General features: G+C 36.8%; 2 protein-coding genes across 7 annotated transcripts in view; one reads left to right on the top strand and one right to left on the bottom strand.

Annotated features, from left to right (window-relative positions):
* LOC105388727 (cadherin-89D) overlaps positions 1-17,209 on the bottom strand; it is a 109,133-nt gene that overhangs the window by 12,270 nt on the left and 79,654 nt on the right. For all 6 annotated transcript variants that reach the window (XM_048621909.1, XM_038119618.2, XM_048621910.1 and 3 more), the window contains exons 4-7: positions 11,258-11,444; positions 8,740-8,848; positions 1,165-1,367; positions 664-792 (exon numbers count right to left, since the gene is read on the bottom strand). In XM_048621909.1, the coding sequence (XP_048477866.1) occupies positions 664-792; positions 1,165-1,367; positions 8,740-8,848; positions 11,258-11,444 (628 nt within the window). The remainder of the gene's footprint in view (positions 1-663; positions 793-1,164; positions 1,368-8,739; positions 8,849-11,257; positions 11,445-17,209) is intronic.
* LOC125488690 lies at positions 12,461-15,710 on the top strand. The gene is made up of 8 exons (XM_048621914.1): positions 12,461-12,567; positions 12,761-13,013; positions 13,248-13,355; positions 13,440-13,939; positions 14,170-14,272; positions 14,553-14,648; positions 15,005-15,160; positions 15,627-15,710. Coding segments are annotated over exons 1-8 (1,275 nt in total). The 5' UTR covers positions 12,461-12,565; the 3' UTR covers positions 15,684-15,710.

The following is a 17,209-nucleotide window of genomic DNA, read 5'->3' as shown; positions in this document are numbered from 1 at the left end:
AGTCCTCTTCAAATTGGATCGCTCTGTCTAGACCATCCTGCCTACGTGCTACCTACACACGTCATAATAACAACATTTCCATCAATTTCCATGGAAAACTGTATTTTTTACATCAGGTAATAATCATTGACTCAAAAATATCCTAAGTTCTACGTCAAATTTTCTATCGCATAAATAGCGATTTCAATAATGTAAGTGGGTGGAAAGGATTAGCGAGCCGGATAAGTTCTTCGTCGCTATCTGCCCGATATGCACATTACGTGTTAAAGGTTGTTAAAGCTTTACCATATTTCTAACATCATGCACCAGAACACTAGAGCCACAGTTGATACGTTACTTAAAAGGATCCTTTCATCTACCATGAAAGCCTTGCAAGAGTCACAAGCCGCGCACGCCAAGACGTTACGAAAAGTTTTGCTTCACGCTCAGTCACATCGTGCGGCTTCCAGAGCAAGAGCGTCGGTTTTTTTTGTCACGTCTTGACGTGAACGTCCTTCGACACGTACTAGGCCTTTAGGGTGGACGAAGGATCCTTTTTAGTGACGTATCAACTGCGGCTCTACTATTCTGGTGCATGATGATGGTAATATGGTAAGGTTTAACAGCCTTTAACAAATTCGGTTGAAAACTTCAGGAGTAAAGCTTGACAATAAAGATACTTACAAGCAGCGGGTAGAACTCTGGTATCTGCGTGCGGTACACGTCGAGCGTAAACTTGGGCGGCAGGTCGTCGCTGTCCTGGACTGAGACCAGCACCGTGGCGTTGGAGCTGCGGGATGGGGTGCCGCGGTCCTGGAAGATATAGGGTATACAGGGTGTTAAAAAAAAAATTGCTGGTTTCCAAACGTTTAAACTAAAGCTGTTCAGGATGACATTCTTAGTAACTTCTTTTCACCTTTTTTAAACAACCTACATACTTGTATAAAAGGAACATGCGTATTATTACTGAATGTAATGAACGTTCAATTGTTACAATTTAGACTAGAGTTTCATTAACCTCTTTATGACTTCAGTCAAGACCACGTCTACTTCCCAACGGTCACAGTTTACACTTCAGTTTACAGATAATTAAGCTATACCTCTAACTTAAATTCTCCGATGCATGACTATCATCCTTTCGACCAGCTACAAAATTCATTTAATAAACTTCTTTTATAATCTTACCGAGGCAGTAACAACGAGCTTAAACTCTCTATCCCCGGCGTCATAGTCCAGGGATCTCTTCAGCACGAGCGCCGGGCGGTGGGAGCTCTCGAGCGCGAAGTGGCCGAGCTGGTCGCCGGAGCTGATGCTGTACTGGACATCGGAGTTCGGCGTGTTGGGCTTGTCGCGGTCGAACGCATGGATGGATTTGAAGATGGTTAGACCTGGTGGGAACAAATGAGGTTTGCTGATGTTGTTTTGTTATTTGCCAGGATATTAAAAAACACAAAATACATACGGAACAAGAACATGGCAATACATCCTACCAAAAATTCTTAATGAACTTCCGGTTAACATACAAAAACTATACACGGACACAAATAAGTTTAGACACAAGATAAAACTACACTTCTTAAATAACCAAATTGATAGTCATTAGTAAAAACTTTCTCAGTCCAACACTAAATAAAACAACACTATATTTATCCTTTTCAAGATATATTCACTCAAGCAAGTACATGTATCCGAATGTTTCGGTGGATAAGGTAGGAATGAGCCCGATTCACAGCCAGCAATGTCTATTTAAAGACTTGCTTCTAGCTTGAATCGATCTCCACCCTGATGCATATCCGTTTCCGAACTCACAATATTAAGTTAAATTCAACAGGAAGGAGTCAAAACAGCAATCAATAAAATGGAGTGCACGGAAACGGAAATGGAATAGGTCTAAATTAAATATATTTTTAACGGAAGTACGAAAACGGATATCACAAAATTTAGGCGGAAATACAACTTAATCATGACAGACTGATACATTATTTTAGTCAAAAACGGAAGCTCAGTAAATCTAAGATAAATATTGAAATAAAACATTAAATTAACAGAACACAAAAATAAAATGATACTGAATACATGACACAATCTTAAAAATAGGTGGTTTTATGTTTAGTAATCTAACAATCGGCCATCCTGGCTCTAAGTTTGTCCTCAAACTTAAACAAAATCAAATCAACAATAGGTACATACTATCTGCAATGGCACCCTCATCAAAGAGTTAACGACTATAAATCTTTAACTCCTCAACCGTTACCATCTTCCAGATTAGTTAAACTCAATTCTCCAATCTCATCTGCAGTGATTCCCTCATCACCAAGCGGCACCGCCACTTTGGTGATCGTAATCACCTTCCAGACTTTCTTAACCGATCTGCAGTGGGACCCTCACAACAGAATCAAAAACTTAATTATAATATTGCTTTGAATTCTGAAGTCGTTACCACCTTCCAGATGCAATCATCAATCCAATCATATAGTGAATCTCTCAATAACTTTCTAGGTTCAATTCAACATAAAATCAGTCAGCTCAAGTTAATTAATCTTAAAATTATTTACTGATTACTATTCATCGCCTCTTCTAATTTATATTTATATCTTAAATTATCCTCATATAATTTACAAACAATTCAATTTAACATCAATCATCTTTCAGACTAAGTAATACATGACTACCTAAATTAGTGGTTACATACATACATTTTATCAATTGTTACTCGATTCATCATCTGAACTTTCACTTTCCGGAATCGTAATCCACGGTTGAATACGATCCACAGACCAAATATTACTGTAACGACCCTTAGTTATTGTTGACCCAGGAATAGTCGACACCTCGTAACGATCGTTTTCTAGGACTTTACTTATTTTGAATGGACCCGTATATTTTGGCAACAATTTTCTACTTTTTCCATCATTTGAAGGAGTATTTTTCAAAATTTTTACCAGATCCCCTACCTTGTAAATTTTGGCACTCTTTCTATTTTTGTCGAATCTTTGTTTTTGTCCCATTTGATCCTTGTCAATATGCTCAACTATCTCGGCCCTAATTTGATCAATGTCTTTAGAATTTTGTCTTGTTTCTACTACTGCATCAGCTAATACCCCCTCTCCTTTTCCTAATAATCTTTTTCCGAAAAGTGCTTCAGCAGGTGTTTTTCCTATTCCTTTGTTTAGGGTGTTATTTAATCCCCATTGCATGTCACCTAATTTTTGGTCCCATTTGTTTTCGCCTGATTTATCTGTATACGACCGAAGACCATCTAAAATTGTTCGGTTGTATCGCTCAACCTGACCATTTGCTCTCGGTGCGGATACAGCGTTGAGTATGTGTTTAAACTCGTATTCTGTACAAAATCGCTTGAACTCGGCCGACGTGAAACAAGTACCTCTATCTGAAATCAATCGGTGAGGGTGGCCAAACGTTGAGAACACTTCCTTCAGAGTCCTAATGGTCGGTGCGGATTTAGTATCTCGAAGTGGCTTTAATATACAAAATTTTGTAAATCCGTCCACTATAACCAAGAGATATTGATTACCAGTTGCTCCTTTAACAAATGGTCCTAGATGATCCACATGCACTGTATGGAATGGTACATCTATCTTCGGAATATTGTGCAAGTAACCTTCTTTCGAACCAGCGGGTTCTTTAGCGAAAGCACAATGTATGCATGACTTTACATATTTGGAGATGAATCTTTTCATTTTGGGAAACCAAAAGTCCTTTTTTATTTTATTTAAGGTCTTCTCCAATGCAAAATGACCGATCTCGTCATGATTGCGTTGGCATATTTGCCACCTAGCACTTTTTGGTACAACCCACTTGAGCTCTTCTCCAATTTTTCGATAAACGCGATTGTTTTTTATCACAAAATTTTGTTTTATGTCGCTTATATCATTGTATTGAGGATCCTCTAGCACAGAACGTATGTGTTGTATTTTGGGATCGGATAGTTGCAGGCTCAACAACCAGTCATCTTGTGTTATGTTTAATACACGAGATAAGTGATCATATTTATCAGAACCGTCAGTGCAATGGTCACTCGGATTGCGACTAAGGGCGTCTACATGCCGCATAGAACACCCTGGTTTGTGTATTATAGTGCAGTCGTATTCCTGTAGTGCAACCCACCATCTCGCTATACGAGGTATTAGATCTCGCTTGACGAATGTGGTGCCCAACGCACTACAGTCAGATACGATTGCAAAAGGTTTGCCTAGCAAATATACCCTAAACCGACTTAGAGACGCTATCACCGCAAGAGTCTCAAGTTCATAGGCGTGCATTTTTTCCTCATCGCTTGTGGTCTTTCGACTAAAATATGCAACTGGTTTTAAGTCTGCTTTGTCATGTTCTTTTTGAAAGAGAATACCCGCTATCCCTAATTTGGAAGCATCGCAATGTAATTCCAAAATGTGGTTTGGGTTGTATAAACTTAGAATGGGTCTTTGAACCAACTTTTCCTTTAATAAGGAAAATGCTTCTTGTTGTTCTTTCTCCCATTTCCAGTGAACATTCTGTTTGGTCAAGTCGGTGAGTGGTTTAGCAATGGTCGCAAAACCATAAATGAATTTCCTAAAGTAACTTGCAAGGCCAATAAATTGCCTTACCTCATGGACTGACTTAGGTTCCGGAAAAGATTCTACTGCCATTATTTTCGCTTTACCTGGTCTAATACCATCGGCAGATATTTCAAAACCAAGGTAATTGATGTTTGTCTCAAAAAATCTGCATTTTTTAACATTTAGGGTTAAACCAGACTCCCTGATCAACTGGAATGTCATTTTTAATTTAGTAAAAGCCTCTTCAAATGTTTTTCCTGGTATCAGTATATCGTCCATGTATGCTATTGCACACTTCTCCGAATTTATTTTTCCAGTGTCATTTTTACGAGGTTTAGATAGTATTTTATTGATTGTTCTTTGAAAAACAGCTGGGCAGTTGGCCAAACCAAATGGAGCTCTACGAAATTGAAACAAACCATCTGGTGTTATGAAAGCTGTAAGATGTTTACAACTGTCTTTCACAGGGATTTGGTAATAGCCACTGGCCATATCTAGGCTTGTAAAGTATTCATTACCACTTAGTAGATCAATTTGATCGTCAATGCGGGGAAGCGGAAATTGATCCCTTACAGTCTTCCTGTTTAAGGCACGATAATCAACACACAGTCTATATCCGCCTGTCTTTTTTGACACAAGAAGTACGGGGCTTGCATATGAAGACTCTGATTCTTCAACTATATTGTTATCAACGAGTTCCTTCACCATTTCTCTGACTACCTCTTTTTCAGTATGACTTAATCTATAGGGCCTATAAACAACCGGGGTATCGTCAGTAAGTTTTATTTCTAATTCGGCGATATTAGTGCACCCTAGTTCAGAAAGATTCTGCGCAAAACAGTCGCGATACTCAGCTACTAAATTGTAGATTTTATTCTTTTGTTCTTCGGTCAGGGAAGGATTAACGAGAATATCAGACTGCTCAAGTGGAGGTAAGTCACTTTGAACTGTCAGGCAATGTAAAGGTGGTTCTTGTGGACTTTTATCTGCATTTATGGGATAACCGCGGGCAATAGTCAAATCTTTTTGAAGGTAGATGGGCAGTTCCGAGAAACTCACTACATAAAGTTGGCACTTATTATCGTTGATGTTGTATAATCCTTCTTGAATGCAGTATTCAATTCCGTTCACGTTTCGATAGCTAGGTCTGATGTAAACATCCGCATCTTTAACCTCGGGGCAATAGCATTTTACTAATCCTAATCCGGTTATTTCCGAGTCAGACTCAACATAAAGTTTTAGTTTATTAACAGACAGGTCTTCTTTATTTTGTTCTTTTTCTGCATCAATTGTCCGAGAAAATAATGTGAATGTTTCGTTGGTTTTTGCAATAATAACTTGCGGCAGTTCCGTGAAGTTCTGCCCAACTAAAAGTGGGGTATGCAATTGGAAGTCTTTGACGATGTACGCCGTAATTTCTGCTTCAACTGAGTCAATTTGCAACGTAAAAGTAGTTTTTCCTAATGGCTGTACGCTACTGTTAGCTAATCCACGTAAAATAGGGATTTCGTCATGTGTAATTCGTAAATTAAATTTCTTGACTTGCTCTTCTCTTATTAAGGTACAATCGCTTCCTAAGTCAACAAAACATTCAATGAATCCTTTGTTCAGTAAAGCTTGCTTGTAATATTTTTTACTGTTTGATTTCGAACTATCTATTAAAAGAACTTGTTTATCCGAAACCTTTTGTTTGTTTTTGTTTGTGCATTCGCTACTTTTATGACCAAATAGTTTGCATTCGTCGCATTTAATTATAGGCTTAGTACACTGGTGTACTCTGTGACCCTTTTCCCCACAGTTAAAGCAACTTGTGTTTGTGGAAGAGGGCACAAATTGACCTGGCTGTATGTTATTTGATCGACAGTTAATTGCCCTATGCCCGACTTCGTTATATTTGTTGCATATCAAACCCTGCTTTCTATTTCTAGTTATCATTTTAAACGAATCTTTTTGATCCTTGCAAACATCCTTTAAAAACTTTAATAGGTCTTCTGGCTCTTTAAATTGACCCGACACTGCACCAGAACGTATAGTTCGGTCGTCAATCCCGTGAACTAAACAGTCAACAGCTCGTTTTCCGGTTATTTCACAAGCGTTAATTAATGTCATTTTTTCATAAAAGTAATCATCTAAGCTTTCCCCATATCGCAACCTTCTCTCTAACATCTCTGATAGAAGCGAACCATAGTTGCTTTCACATGGAAAAGATTTAAGCAATAGCACTTGCCAATCTTGCCAGCTACGTAAGACAGTTGGCTGGCTCTGGTACCATTTTTTGGCATGTCCCTTTAATTTTGGCAGTGCATAATGCATAATATGTGTTTCCCCCCAACCATAAATTTGGGCACATTCATTTACTTTAGCTAGCCATAGTTCCATTTTGTGATTTTTTATTGATGGGTCAAAATCAGGTATCATATTATCGCTGGAGTTAATTTTAGATGATGAATCGGGTTTTAACAATGTGAGTAGTTGTGCTAATTCACCAATATTGATAGATGTCTTTGAAAGTAATAAATTATTGTCTGACTGACCTTGTCGATTGCATCCACTCACTGTCTGGCTATTCTGCTCCAACGCACCGTCGCTGCTGCTACCCGGCAAGGCACTCACTGGATCCTCTCGATGGGTAGCGGCCCCTGGTTCTGCATACTGCTGTTTATTGGCTGCCAGCACTCCACTGTCCTCTCGTCCGGTCGCAGATGGTAGCTGGTTACATTTTGGAACCTCCTGTGCTTCCACGTGGTCGTGAGTAGTCCCAGCCGGTATATCCGTGGATTTTCCTTGTCGCCCATCACGTTGATGACGATTAACACCACCAGGAAGTATGACACTCCGGGAAACAGTGGTGGGCGAACGATCACGACACTTGGATCTCCGGGCAGTATCTTCATGAGAGCGGTCACGTCGTCTCGATCTCCGGACCGTGGCATCACTTCGTCTAGAATCATCATCACGGTAAGATCGCTGTGTCGTTCTTGAGCGGTCACGACACGTTGATGGTGATCTTCTTGCCCGTTTTCGTCTCGGGCTTCGATTTCTCTCCGTCGAGCGGCTTCTCCTGGAGGTGGCGTGGCTGTCACCACGGTCTCTTCGTGTTCTTCGACGCCTTGATCTTGATCTCGAGCGGGACATCGTGTGGGAATAGATAATGCGCACTTCTGATAAAAACTTTCTCAGTCCAACACTAAATAAAACAACACTATATTTATCCTTTTCAAGATATATTCACTCAAGCAAGTACATGTATCCGAATGTTTCGGTGGATAAGGTAGGAATGAGCCCGATTCACAGCCAGCAATGTCTATTTAAAGACTTGCTTCTAGCTTGAATCGATCTCCACCCTGATGCATATCCGTTTCCGAACTCACAATATTAAGTTAAATTCAACAGGAAGGAGTCAAAACAGCAATCAATAAAATGGAGTGCACGGAAACGGAAATGGAATAGGTCTAAATTAAATATATTTTTAACGGAAGTACGAAAACGGATATCACAAAATTTAGGCGGAAATACAACTTAATCATGACAGACTGATACATTATTTTAGTCAAAAACGGAAGCTCAGTAAATCTAAGATAAATATTGAAATAAAACATTAAATTAACAGAACACAAAAATAAAATGATACTGAATACATGACACAATCTTAAAAATAGGTGGTTTTATGTTTAGTAATCTAACATTAGTTAGTTATAGACTAGTTTTTTAATTAACCTACACAGAATTATTTAAAAGTAAATTGTAAGTAAGAACGTTAGAAATAGGAATAATAATAAGTAGGTACTTCATTAGATAAAAAAGCATGCAATACCACTAAAATAATTTATATCTAAGTCTTATAATTAGAATAAGTGAACGCCTCGCCATCACAGATAAACTCTGCGAGTTTTCGTGTATGGCTAAATAAGAAAATGTAACCTAGTATATAAGTTATATTAAATAAATACTCTAAAAAAAAAAAAAATTAATGGTTGAAATATTAGTAAATGAATTATTAAGGCTCAAATGTGGTTTTGTTAATCATTTATTAATCTAGGAAAGGACTGTGTTTAACGAACCAGTTAGATAATTATATGCAGATGTGGCAGACATAGGTACTATACAAATTCAAGACGTCTTTACATCAAGACATTTTACACAAAAAAAACTATCCTTTCCTTTGATTAGGTACAGTATTAGAGAAGGATTCAAAAGTTACCTGTTGGGGTGAGCTCGTCAACAGTGAGCCTGTAGGGGGCTCCGGTGAACTGCGGCGCGTGGTCGTTGATGTCCTCCACGTACACGGTCACTGATAAATACGCCGAGATCTGGAACGATAACAAAAAACACTCAGTATAATGACTGTGAACTGGCAAGGACTGAAAAGGGTGGAGATTAAAACGGCTATATGTGAATTAATATCCCTAAAAAGATCGATGTTAGATCGAATATATCGGTGATATCTATTAAAGAAAATATCAAAATTCAATAGAATAGCTTCAATGTAGTAACCAAAGCACTTTAAAACTTGGCGTCCTATTTCATGGAATCATAGATAATAAAGACAAAGAAAATTGCAATGAAAATACATAGGTAAGTATCCATTCATTCTATTGTCATTGAATAGTGTAAGTATTTGTGAAGCAATCGTATTGGCACATACATAAGTGGTGCTTTTGTTTACTAAATTATGAAATACCGTCATTGGAACAGTGATGGTTCATATCATAGCTTCATAGATGATGATGATGAAACAAATGTTGAGATCCTACTTGAACTGTCGCTCAGGTTGAATTTAATTTCAATCAAGATGCTTGTTGTTAACTTGTCAGTATGATTAGTAGCCTTGTCACTTTATTTTGACCGGTATTTTAATTCCGACTATAAATTTTATCTAAGTAAGGCTAAATAAGTAAAAAAAATATTGAATCAGAAGACAGAATGAGCTCCTGTGTCAGAATACAATATTAATTACATTTGTGATAATTCAGTCGACATAAATTTCGCTCAGCGAAAGTTTTCCTAAGAAAGTTTATTTCTCCTTAGTAAAAGGCAAGACGAGGAGGAACAACCTTTCAAGAATTTGTATCAATAACCGATGAATCCTCAACTTATCCGACACCATTCCAAATAAACATCGAATATTCATTATTACTTAGAAGAATTGCTAGACTTTAGGCGTATACTAAATAGGGATTAAATTTACATAAGGATTAAACGAGCGAGAGGTTCGAGGAACGAACTCTTGCTCTACATTTCGTCCATTCGCCTATATTTCGAAATTAACGATTGTATCAATTAATCGAGAATAAATTGATAATTTATGTTTGTTTCATTAAATAAGTAAGTATGTAAGTAATAGGAGTTATGAATAAATTACTTACTAAATCAACAAATAAATTACTTTATTCAATCAGTATTGTTATTAACGAATGGTAAGTAATTACCTACCTACCTTTGTTAGTTTATAAGTATTTCTATATGTGGTGTGCTGTTCTTTGGTGTCAAATAAATTTATTCTATTCTATTAGGTAGACATATTATTATCAAAATACCGCTTTAGATAGTTATGTTACATAGGTACTATCTATTATCTATTTTGGTAGCCACTGATATCACCTACTTACTAACTGCTATTTAAAAAAAACTAATATAGTTTAAGCAAATTTCTAAGCCATGAAATTAAACGAAAGGGATTTTTACAACCTAACATCCAGCAGTACCTACCTAAACCCTAAGTAGGTACACACCAGACCCTAGTAGCAGTTCATTGCCTTCACTTGAACATGTCCTTTACATTTTACGACGGCGGAAAAGCCGTAAAAGGTGACGTGAATCGGTTTAGAGATCCGTGGGAGAATAATCAAGATTGCTTATCAAAGGTATTCACGAATGCGCTTGTATGGACAGTGGCGCCGCTATAGAAGCAACAACGGTGAATTCTGAAACTAACCAAAGGATCATTGGCCTTGAAAAAGAGTTTGGTTAGGGGTTAGGAATAAAGTATTTAAGTTAAGCCTTCTATAAATAAAGACATACCATTTCTCTAAAAGATTATCCAGGCTTACTTGAAATTGAGTTTGGTTCAAGTAATAATGATTACAGACCCTAATATTCATAAGCCCGGTAATGGTTGACCGCCGTTCTTTCGAGCGAGGCTGTTTGCATAGGACGAAACAAAAGTAAAATTTTCGTGTAAAGTAGGAAGGTACCGAACATTTTATTATTGTTTTCTTCTTAATTTAACGTGGGTTTTATTTTATTCTCCAATGACTTGAGCCTGGGCTATGATCCGAAAAATGATACGAGTGAGATCCCATACTTCAGGCTTGTAGAGAGAGTAGTGCCACACACACACAGATTCAAAGTAGAATTTTATTAACGAGTGACATACAGTAGGAATGCAAAGTAGGTACAGTTGTCCAAAATTAATAATGCACATGCAGATCTTCACACCCGAATCATTAAATCGTAAGAGCCTTAAAAAAACACTTGCATTTTGCAACTTGTTCGAACGAAATAGGAGTCAATATCATGTGTCACATAATCGAAAACAACCGATCTGTCAAAGATTTCTATGCGCATTATCAATTTTGGAGCACTGTAAATACTAGACGAGCTAGATCTACTGTTAGAGCGATCACTGATAAATTAATCGTATATGTTGCCTGTCCCTTTATTTCTTCAATATAACAAAGACAGTGGTATGTTCATATTATTCCGTCTCTTTCACTCACCAGATCGTCGCCAGTGTCGAAGTCACAGCCAAGTCGGAACTTGACGACATTCTGTGGATTGTCGCTGTCCACCAACTCCTCAAGACTCTGGGCTAGCACCACCGACACGTGAGTCCTATTCACGTCTCTGTACGTGAACAGATGGGCATCTTCCTCCTTATCCACTGGTTGCAGACTCAGATTTTTCCTGGAAACAAAAGAGGGTAGTGTGAGAAATGGTTTTAGCGCCATCTATGAATTATGCAGGGAAGTAGGTAGGTCTGATTTTCTCTTCGTGAAACCATTGGGTTGGTTTTGGGCAGGATGTGTGTGTTGCTGTGATGAAGTATGTGGCGTAGAGTAAAGGTGTCGCTAAGATTTATTTTCTATGTTTTCTTCCCTAGCGAGTCTATCGACCGAAGACATAGGTATAATATACGAGTATTTTTCTTAGTTTTCGCAAAAAAAAATCAACGATATCAGGTAGAGTAGTATTGTACGAGTATGGTTAGTACCTAAGCTTTATGGATTCCCTGAGGGAATTCTGGGATAAGTAGCTAATGTGTTATTATGATGTAATAGTTCAGTAGCTTAGAACTTTCCATCCACAATACCTATGTACCTATGTACTCGATTGCTACTAGCCTTGGTGAACATCATTAATTTAAGGAAGGTTCCGTGGAAATTGTAAGTTCCCATCACTTATGTACCTCCGTACATTACTGTACTCATCAATAACATCATTGCACAACGATGGGGACATCTCATCGCTCCGGTGACATTGTTCGATTGTTATTTTCACATCAGCAGCGACGGTCCACACACAAAAGTGTCGCAATCTTTCATAACGTAAGGTTTATGGGAAATGACTGTACTCGTAGCTACGTAAGGATATTTTGGTAGTAATAAGTTAGTATTTTCTAACAGTTTAGATGGTCAAAAGTAAGGGTATTCATAAAATAGATAGATATGGGCTTATTACGATAACGCCTTAACTATTCTTAAGTCAAGTTCGATTCCGAATTGGAGCATAAGATAATTTCAAAATATAATACCTGCAAATTATAGTGCTCATTTCAATGCATTAAACAATTTCATATAGAGTATGGTATCTAGATACTATGTAATCTTAAACCAATCGTAGGTAGTATAGGCAATTAGGCACGTAATGATTTTAATGTTCTTTGCCCTGAAGGAAGTAATCAATCGGTATTTAATTGCACTGTAATTTCTTGTTCTTGTCTTCTGTATTTGTAAAATATTATTTCTATTCAATATTTTATTTAAAAGATACACAGTACAGAGTGGTTGGCTCACAATTAAATAAAAATGTAAGATTATGTTTTCTATAAAATGTACGAAAAAGCAGTCTTCGAAATGGATACTATGATAAATTGTAGAATTAAAAAAGTTTAAGGCATTTCCGTGTTTTTCTGTTTTTATTTAGTTTTGTTTTGTTATACTGTATTACAGATTTATATACCTGCGAGTAACAATTTAATAAGTTTTTATAATATTCACCAGGAACGAAAAATATTTGGATCTGAGCTACATCCGACTACTGAAAAAGTACTTATGGTACACAGGTTTCTGGCCGGGCGAGGCCTTAGGGGAACACATACCTCTCTACATCAAGTGGCACAGGATACAAATAGTCGTGCAGAATGTGATTGGGTTCGTGGGCCAGGCCTGGTACATTGTGGAAAACTTCACTCAAATGCCGTTCGTCGTGGCTGGGCTGCTGTACATTGTGGCGTCCCTCACTGTTCTTATGGCAGTAAGTTCAATATTTGTTACCTATATCAAATTAACCGATTGTATTCCTTGAAATCAGACACAATAGAAATCTATTGTAGTTGAGCGCGATATCGCTACTTGGGGACGTAAAAGGTTAAGGGCTAAATTTGAGCAGTATTCAAGATGAGGCGACTATCTAGACTGCTTAATTTGACATTTACAAATGGGAAACAAAGGGATAAGGGATTAAATATTTTATATTTCCTTATTACAGGCCAAATGCAGTCTAACGAACTTCAAAGGGTACCAGGAAATAATAAGGAAATTGTTACAAGAATTTCATTTGATACATCATAGTCGTGGCGGAGCTTATGAGAAGAAAGTAATTATACTGCTTGGTTATTAAAAAAAATGTTATAATGAACATGCAGTAAGATCTTACAATGTTCTCAAAACAATGTTTCAGATTATCGCGAAAGTAGACAAGATTTCGCACTACTGCACCGTTTATCACATGGCAATCATATTCTTCATAGTGCTTACATTCAACGGAATACCGATATTCAACAGTTACAAGGCTGGCGCGTTTCGTGGGAGAAATCTCAGCGGCATGAAGCTCGAGCTTGCCATTTACTTCCGGTACCCTGGCTTCGAGTGCCTTGATTACTTCTATCTGCTCTCCTTCTTAAACATCTACTTCACCTACATCGGTGCGGTCGCCATGTTTGCTATCGACGCCATTGTCTCCGCAATCATCTTTCAAATCATCGGCCACATCCTCATTCTTAAACATGACATTGAGAATCTGCCGGAGCCGAAGCGTGAGACCGTCGTAGTGTTCCCTCACACTGGATATGAGGGACATCTTGGGGCGCGCGTGCGTCTACGATTGTATGATGATGAGGAAAACAAGTACATTCATAATGTTCTGGTTGGGATTATTAAGCATCATAAGTATATTTTGGGGTGAGTAACGCAAGAAGTTAAATGTTTTGTATAAAATTGATTAGTGTTTTATTAGTCTCGTTACAAAAATCCAAAGTAACCGGACCGATTTAGTAGAAAAAATATATCTTGGAATACCAACGTAAGTTAAAAAGGTGGCCTTCAGGTTTTATTTGATTTAAGAAATTCTGTTTCAACTGTATTAAATTTCTGCACAACTAAAAAACTGAACTGATCATTCTGTATTTCAGGTACGTGAACGAGGTATCAGGGTTCTTCGGGCCTACAGTGGGCCTCAACTACATGTTCCACCTGGTGGCCGGCTGCGTGCTGCTGCTCGAGTGCATTCGATGTGTGAGTTTATACTTGTTTTATGTATATTCGATGAATAGTTATACTATAATTATTTACATTTTGCCCTTATTCCTCTCATTCTTGTCTTGTTCCCGTTTCAAAATTACAACGTGCAAATAGTTATATATCAACGAGGTAGTAGGAATCTGTACTGTATACACAGTTGTATTGGTTTTTGTTTTCTTTACCTGAATAAAGGAAAAAATATATTTATTTTTTTATCAATTCTATACTCCAACAGACTAAATTGTCTAAGCCTAAGTTCATTTCGTGTTTCCAGGATCAAGACGTGTTGCTGCGCAACCTGACTCTAGTGGGAGTCTCGCTGGTGAACCTGGCCGTGCACTCCGTCACCTTCGAGATTGTTGGTTCATACGTACGTGTTTTAATATTATCAATAGTTTTTATTTTCGAAACATAAAAAAATTATACTTCTATTTATAACGAGAAAGAGGAATATTATAAGTTAAACGTGTTGTGTGTATACAATATCTGTCTGTGGTAGCATAGCCTTTTTGATTTTGTTACATAGGCAATATTACCCCGAGTGGTCTTAATTATTTTTTTCATGAAAATCGGTTCAGCCTTTTAAAAAGTTATGCATCTTTTAGTGTTTATTAATGAAAGTCGGAGGATTTAAGTTTGAACGTTGGTTAGGTTATATTATTATACTATGATTGTCTGTTAATTTGTTCACGTTTTATAATTAATCTTAACGTTTCCTATTTGTAGAGTGAACAACTAATCGATGCAGTATACAGTATGCCCTGGGAGAGCATGGACATCAGCAACCAGAAGTGTATGAAGTTGTTCTTGAGTCGAGTGCAGACTCCCATCAGGGTCACTACTATGGGTGTCATACCCGTGGGCATACAGACTATGGGTGCGGTAAGCATTTTAAATTCAAAGTTACTTTGTTTTAAAATGGGAGAAGATTTGTTGTATTGGTAATTTGTAATGGTACCTAAACAAAGAATAATAAATTAGGCTTATCGACGCTTTTATGGCCTGGTTTCCACCAAAGCGGAGAGAGAAGGTGAGAGGAGATGTCTCATTTTTCTTCGCTTGATCCATTCCCATTTGATTGGTTATTCAAAACACATGTCCTCTCGTCTCCTCTCCTCTCCACTTTGGTGGAAACCGGGGCTATGGATGGTCGACGACGACGTCATTACGATATAGTGACGTTTATCTACGTCGATAACGAAAACGTGTAGGGGCCGCAAGTCATGGCTGCGAAATAATCAATGGTGCATAAAAATAACATAATACTATTTTGTGTCATTACGATATGTTAGTTTTGAAACTACCCCTAACTATAGATATCTAAGGAATAATTATTAAATTGTTACAGATTTTGAGAACCAGTTGCACCTATTGTACCTTTTTAGTGACAGTCGATGAAGGATGATTAAACAAAAACAGACACAATAATTATTATCATAATATTTTACACTTTTTTGTCTTTATACCTCACTTAAAATGTTAAATGTATATCTCCTTATTCCTAATATTTTTATGAGCACGGAAATGATTCGTTTTATTTTACAATTAACATCCTCTACCACAAACATATTCCTAATATGTGTCTTCTAGATACATACTATGTAGTATGTTATAGGTATAATATACCTACCTAATTTTCAATATGTCTGCTGTTTTCTAGACAGTTAATGGAAAGTCTATGTAGAATCTCGATGAGGTATACATATACCTTTCATATTTATGCAAAAGTATTTTAAAATTGAAGACATTAGTCGCCCAACCCATAGGAACGAACCTATATTTTCTATACAATAAATATTAAAGGTACCTACTTTAATGAAAGAGTAACATACGCGTATTAGGTATCATAAAAAAGTCATAAATATTACCCATATTTATAGTGATTATACTTACCGATTATCCATAATGTGCCTGACCCGTACAAAGTTTAACAGATTCATTTTGCAAAGAAACCTACCGAATAGTATTTATATCAATAAATAGTTTTTTTATTATTATTAAATAACATAAAACATACAATGATTGATATTAGGCAGATCTTGTTGGGATAAGTTTACCTAGATAAATATGTAAATGCCACGAGTACCTATAGTAAAAAAACACACTCATAAATTTGTGGTTATTTTGACGCAGACGTTTAGTTTATTTTCCATTATAATTAATATACCTAATAACAATATAGAAAATATAATTAGTGAAATAATTACGTTCAGATGGAGATAATTCTTCTTTGTTTTAGGGTTAATTTACATAGTCAAAGCGTATGACATTATGAGCTATCCTATATAATCATAGGATAATTTTCTTCATTAATTCTTATCGGTCTTTATATCGGAGACACTTTTTTGAGAAGTCTGGTTTTACTTATTTAACTTATTTTCATGTCTTACCGAAATGCGATATTCATATTATAATGTCATAGATATAATTTAAGAGAGGCTATACGAGTGATCGAGCGTTTTTTTCTATTAAAAAAGATCTTTAAACATTCTTGTAATTACAGGAAAAACAAGTACACAGAACTGAAGTACATTCAATTAATGAGGCGGTTTATTTGGTGGACTGGGTTCTGGCCGGGAGAGGCTTTTGGCGAGAAAAGCTACCTCTTTGTCAAATGGCATAAAGTTCAAATGATTGTTCAGCATTCAATTGCATTTTTAGGACAAGTCATTTATGTTACTGTACACTTTAGCCACATTACATTTCTGGAAGCTGGAATGATTTACATCACCGCTTCTTTAACTTTCTTGGTTGTTGTAAGTATTTAAAGTTAGTACTCTGTAGGTCTAGACAGTTGACAGTATCCTTTTGGTTATTTTTTTCCTTCTTGCTGTTTAATTTTTAAGAAATTAGGCAACATAAAGTAAAATTATCCTTATATACCTATCTGCCTTTATTTTAATCTTGCTATGATTCCAGATCAGATGCTGT

The sequence above is a fragment of the Plutella xylostella genome, chromosome 6, assembly GCF_932276165.1.
Source record: "Plutella xylostella chromosome 6, ilPluXylo3.1, whole genome shotgun sequence".
NCBI lineage: Eukaryota > Metazoa > Arthropoda > Insecta > Lepidoptera > Plutellidae > Plutella > Plutella xylostella.
This window is presented reverse-complemented; position numbering and strand designations above follow the sequence as displayed.

Bases quoted from the DNA above. Each gene is read 5' to 3' on its own strand.
- LOC125488690 (XM_048621914.1), top strand. The intron at 13,014-13,247 runs GTAAGTTCAATA...TCCTTATTACAG, and splicing joins CCCTCACTGTTCTTATGGCA to GCCAAATGCAGTCTAACGAA. The intron at 14,273-14,552 runs GTGAGTTTATAC...TCGTGTTTCCAG, and splicing joins TGCTCGAGTGCATTCGATGT to GATCAAGACGTGTTGCTGCG.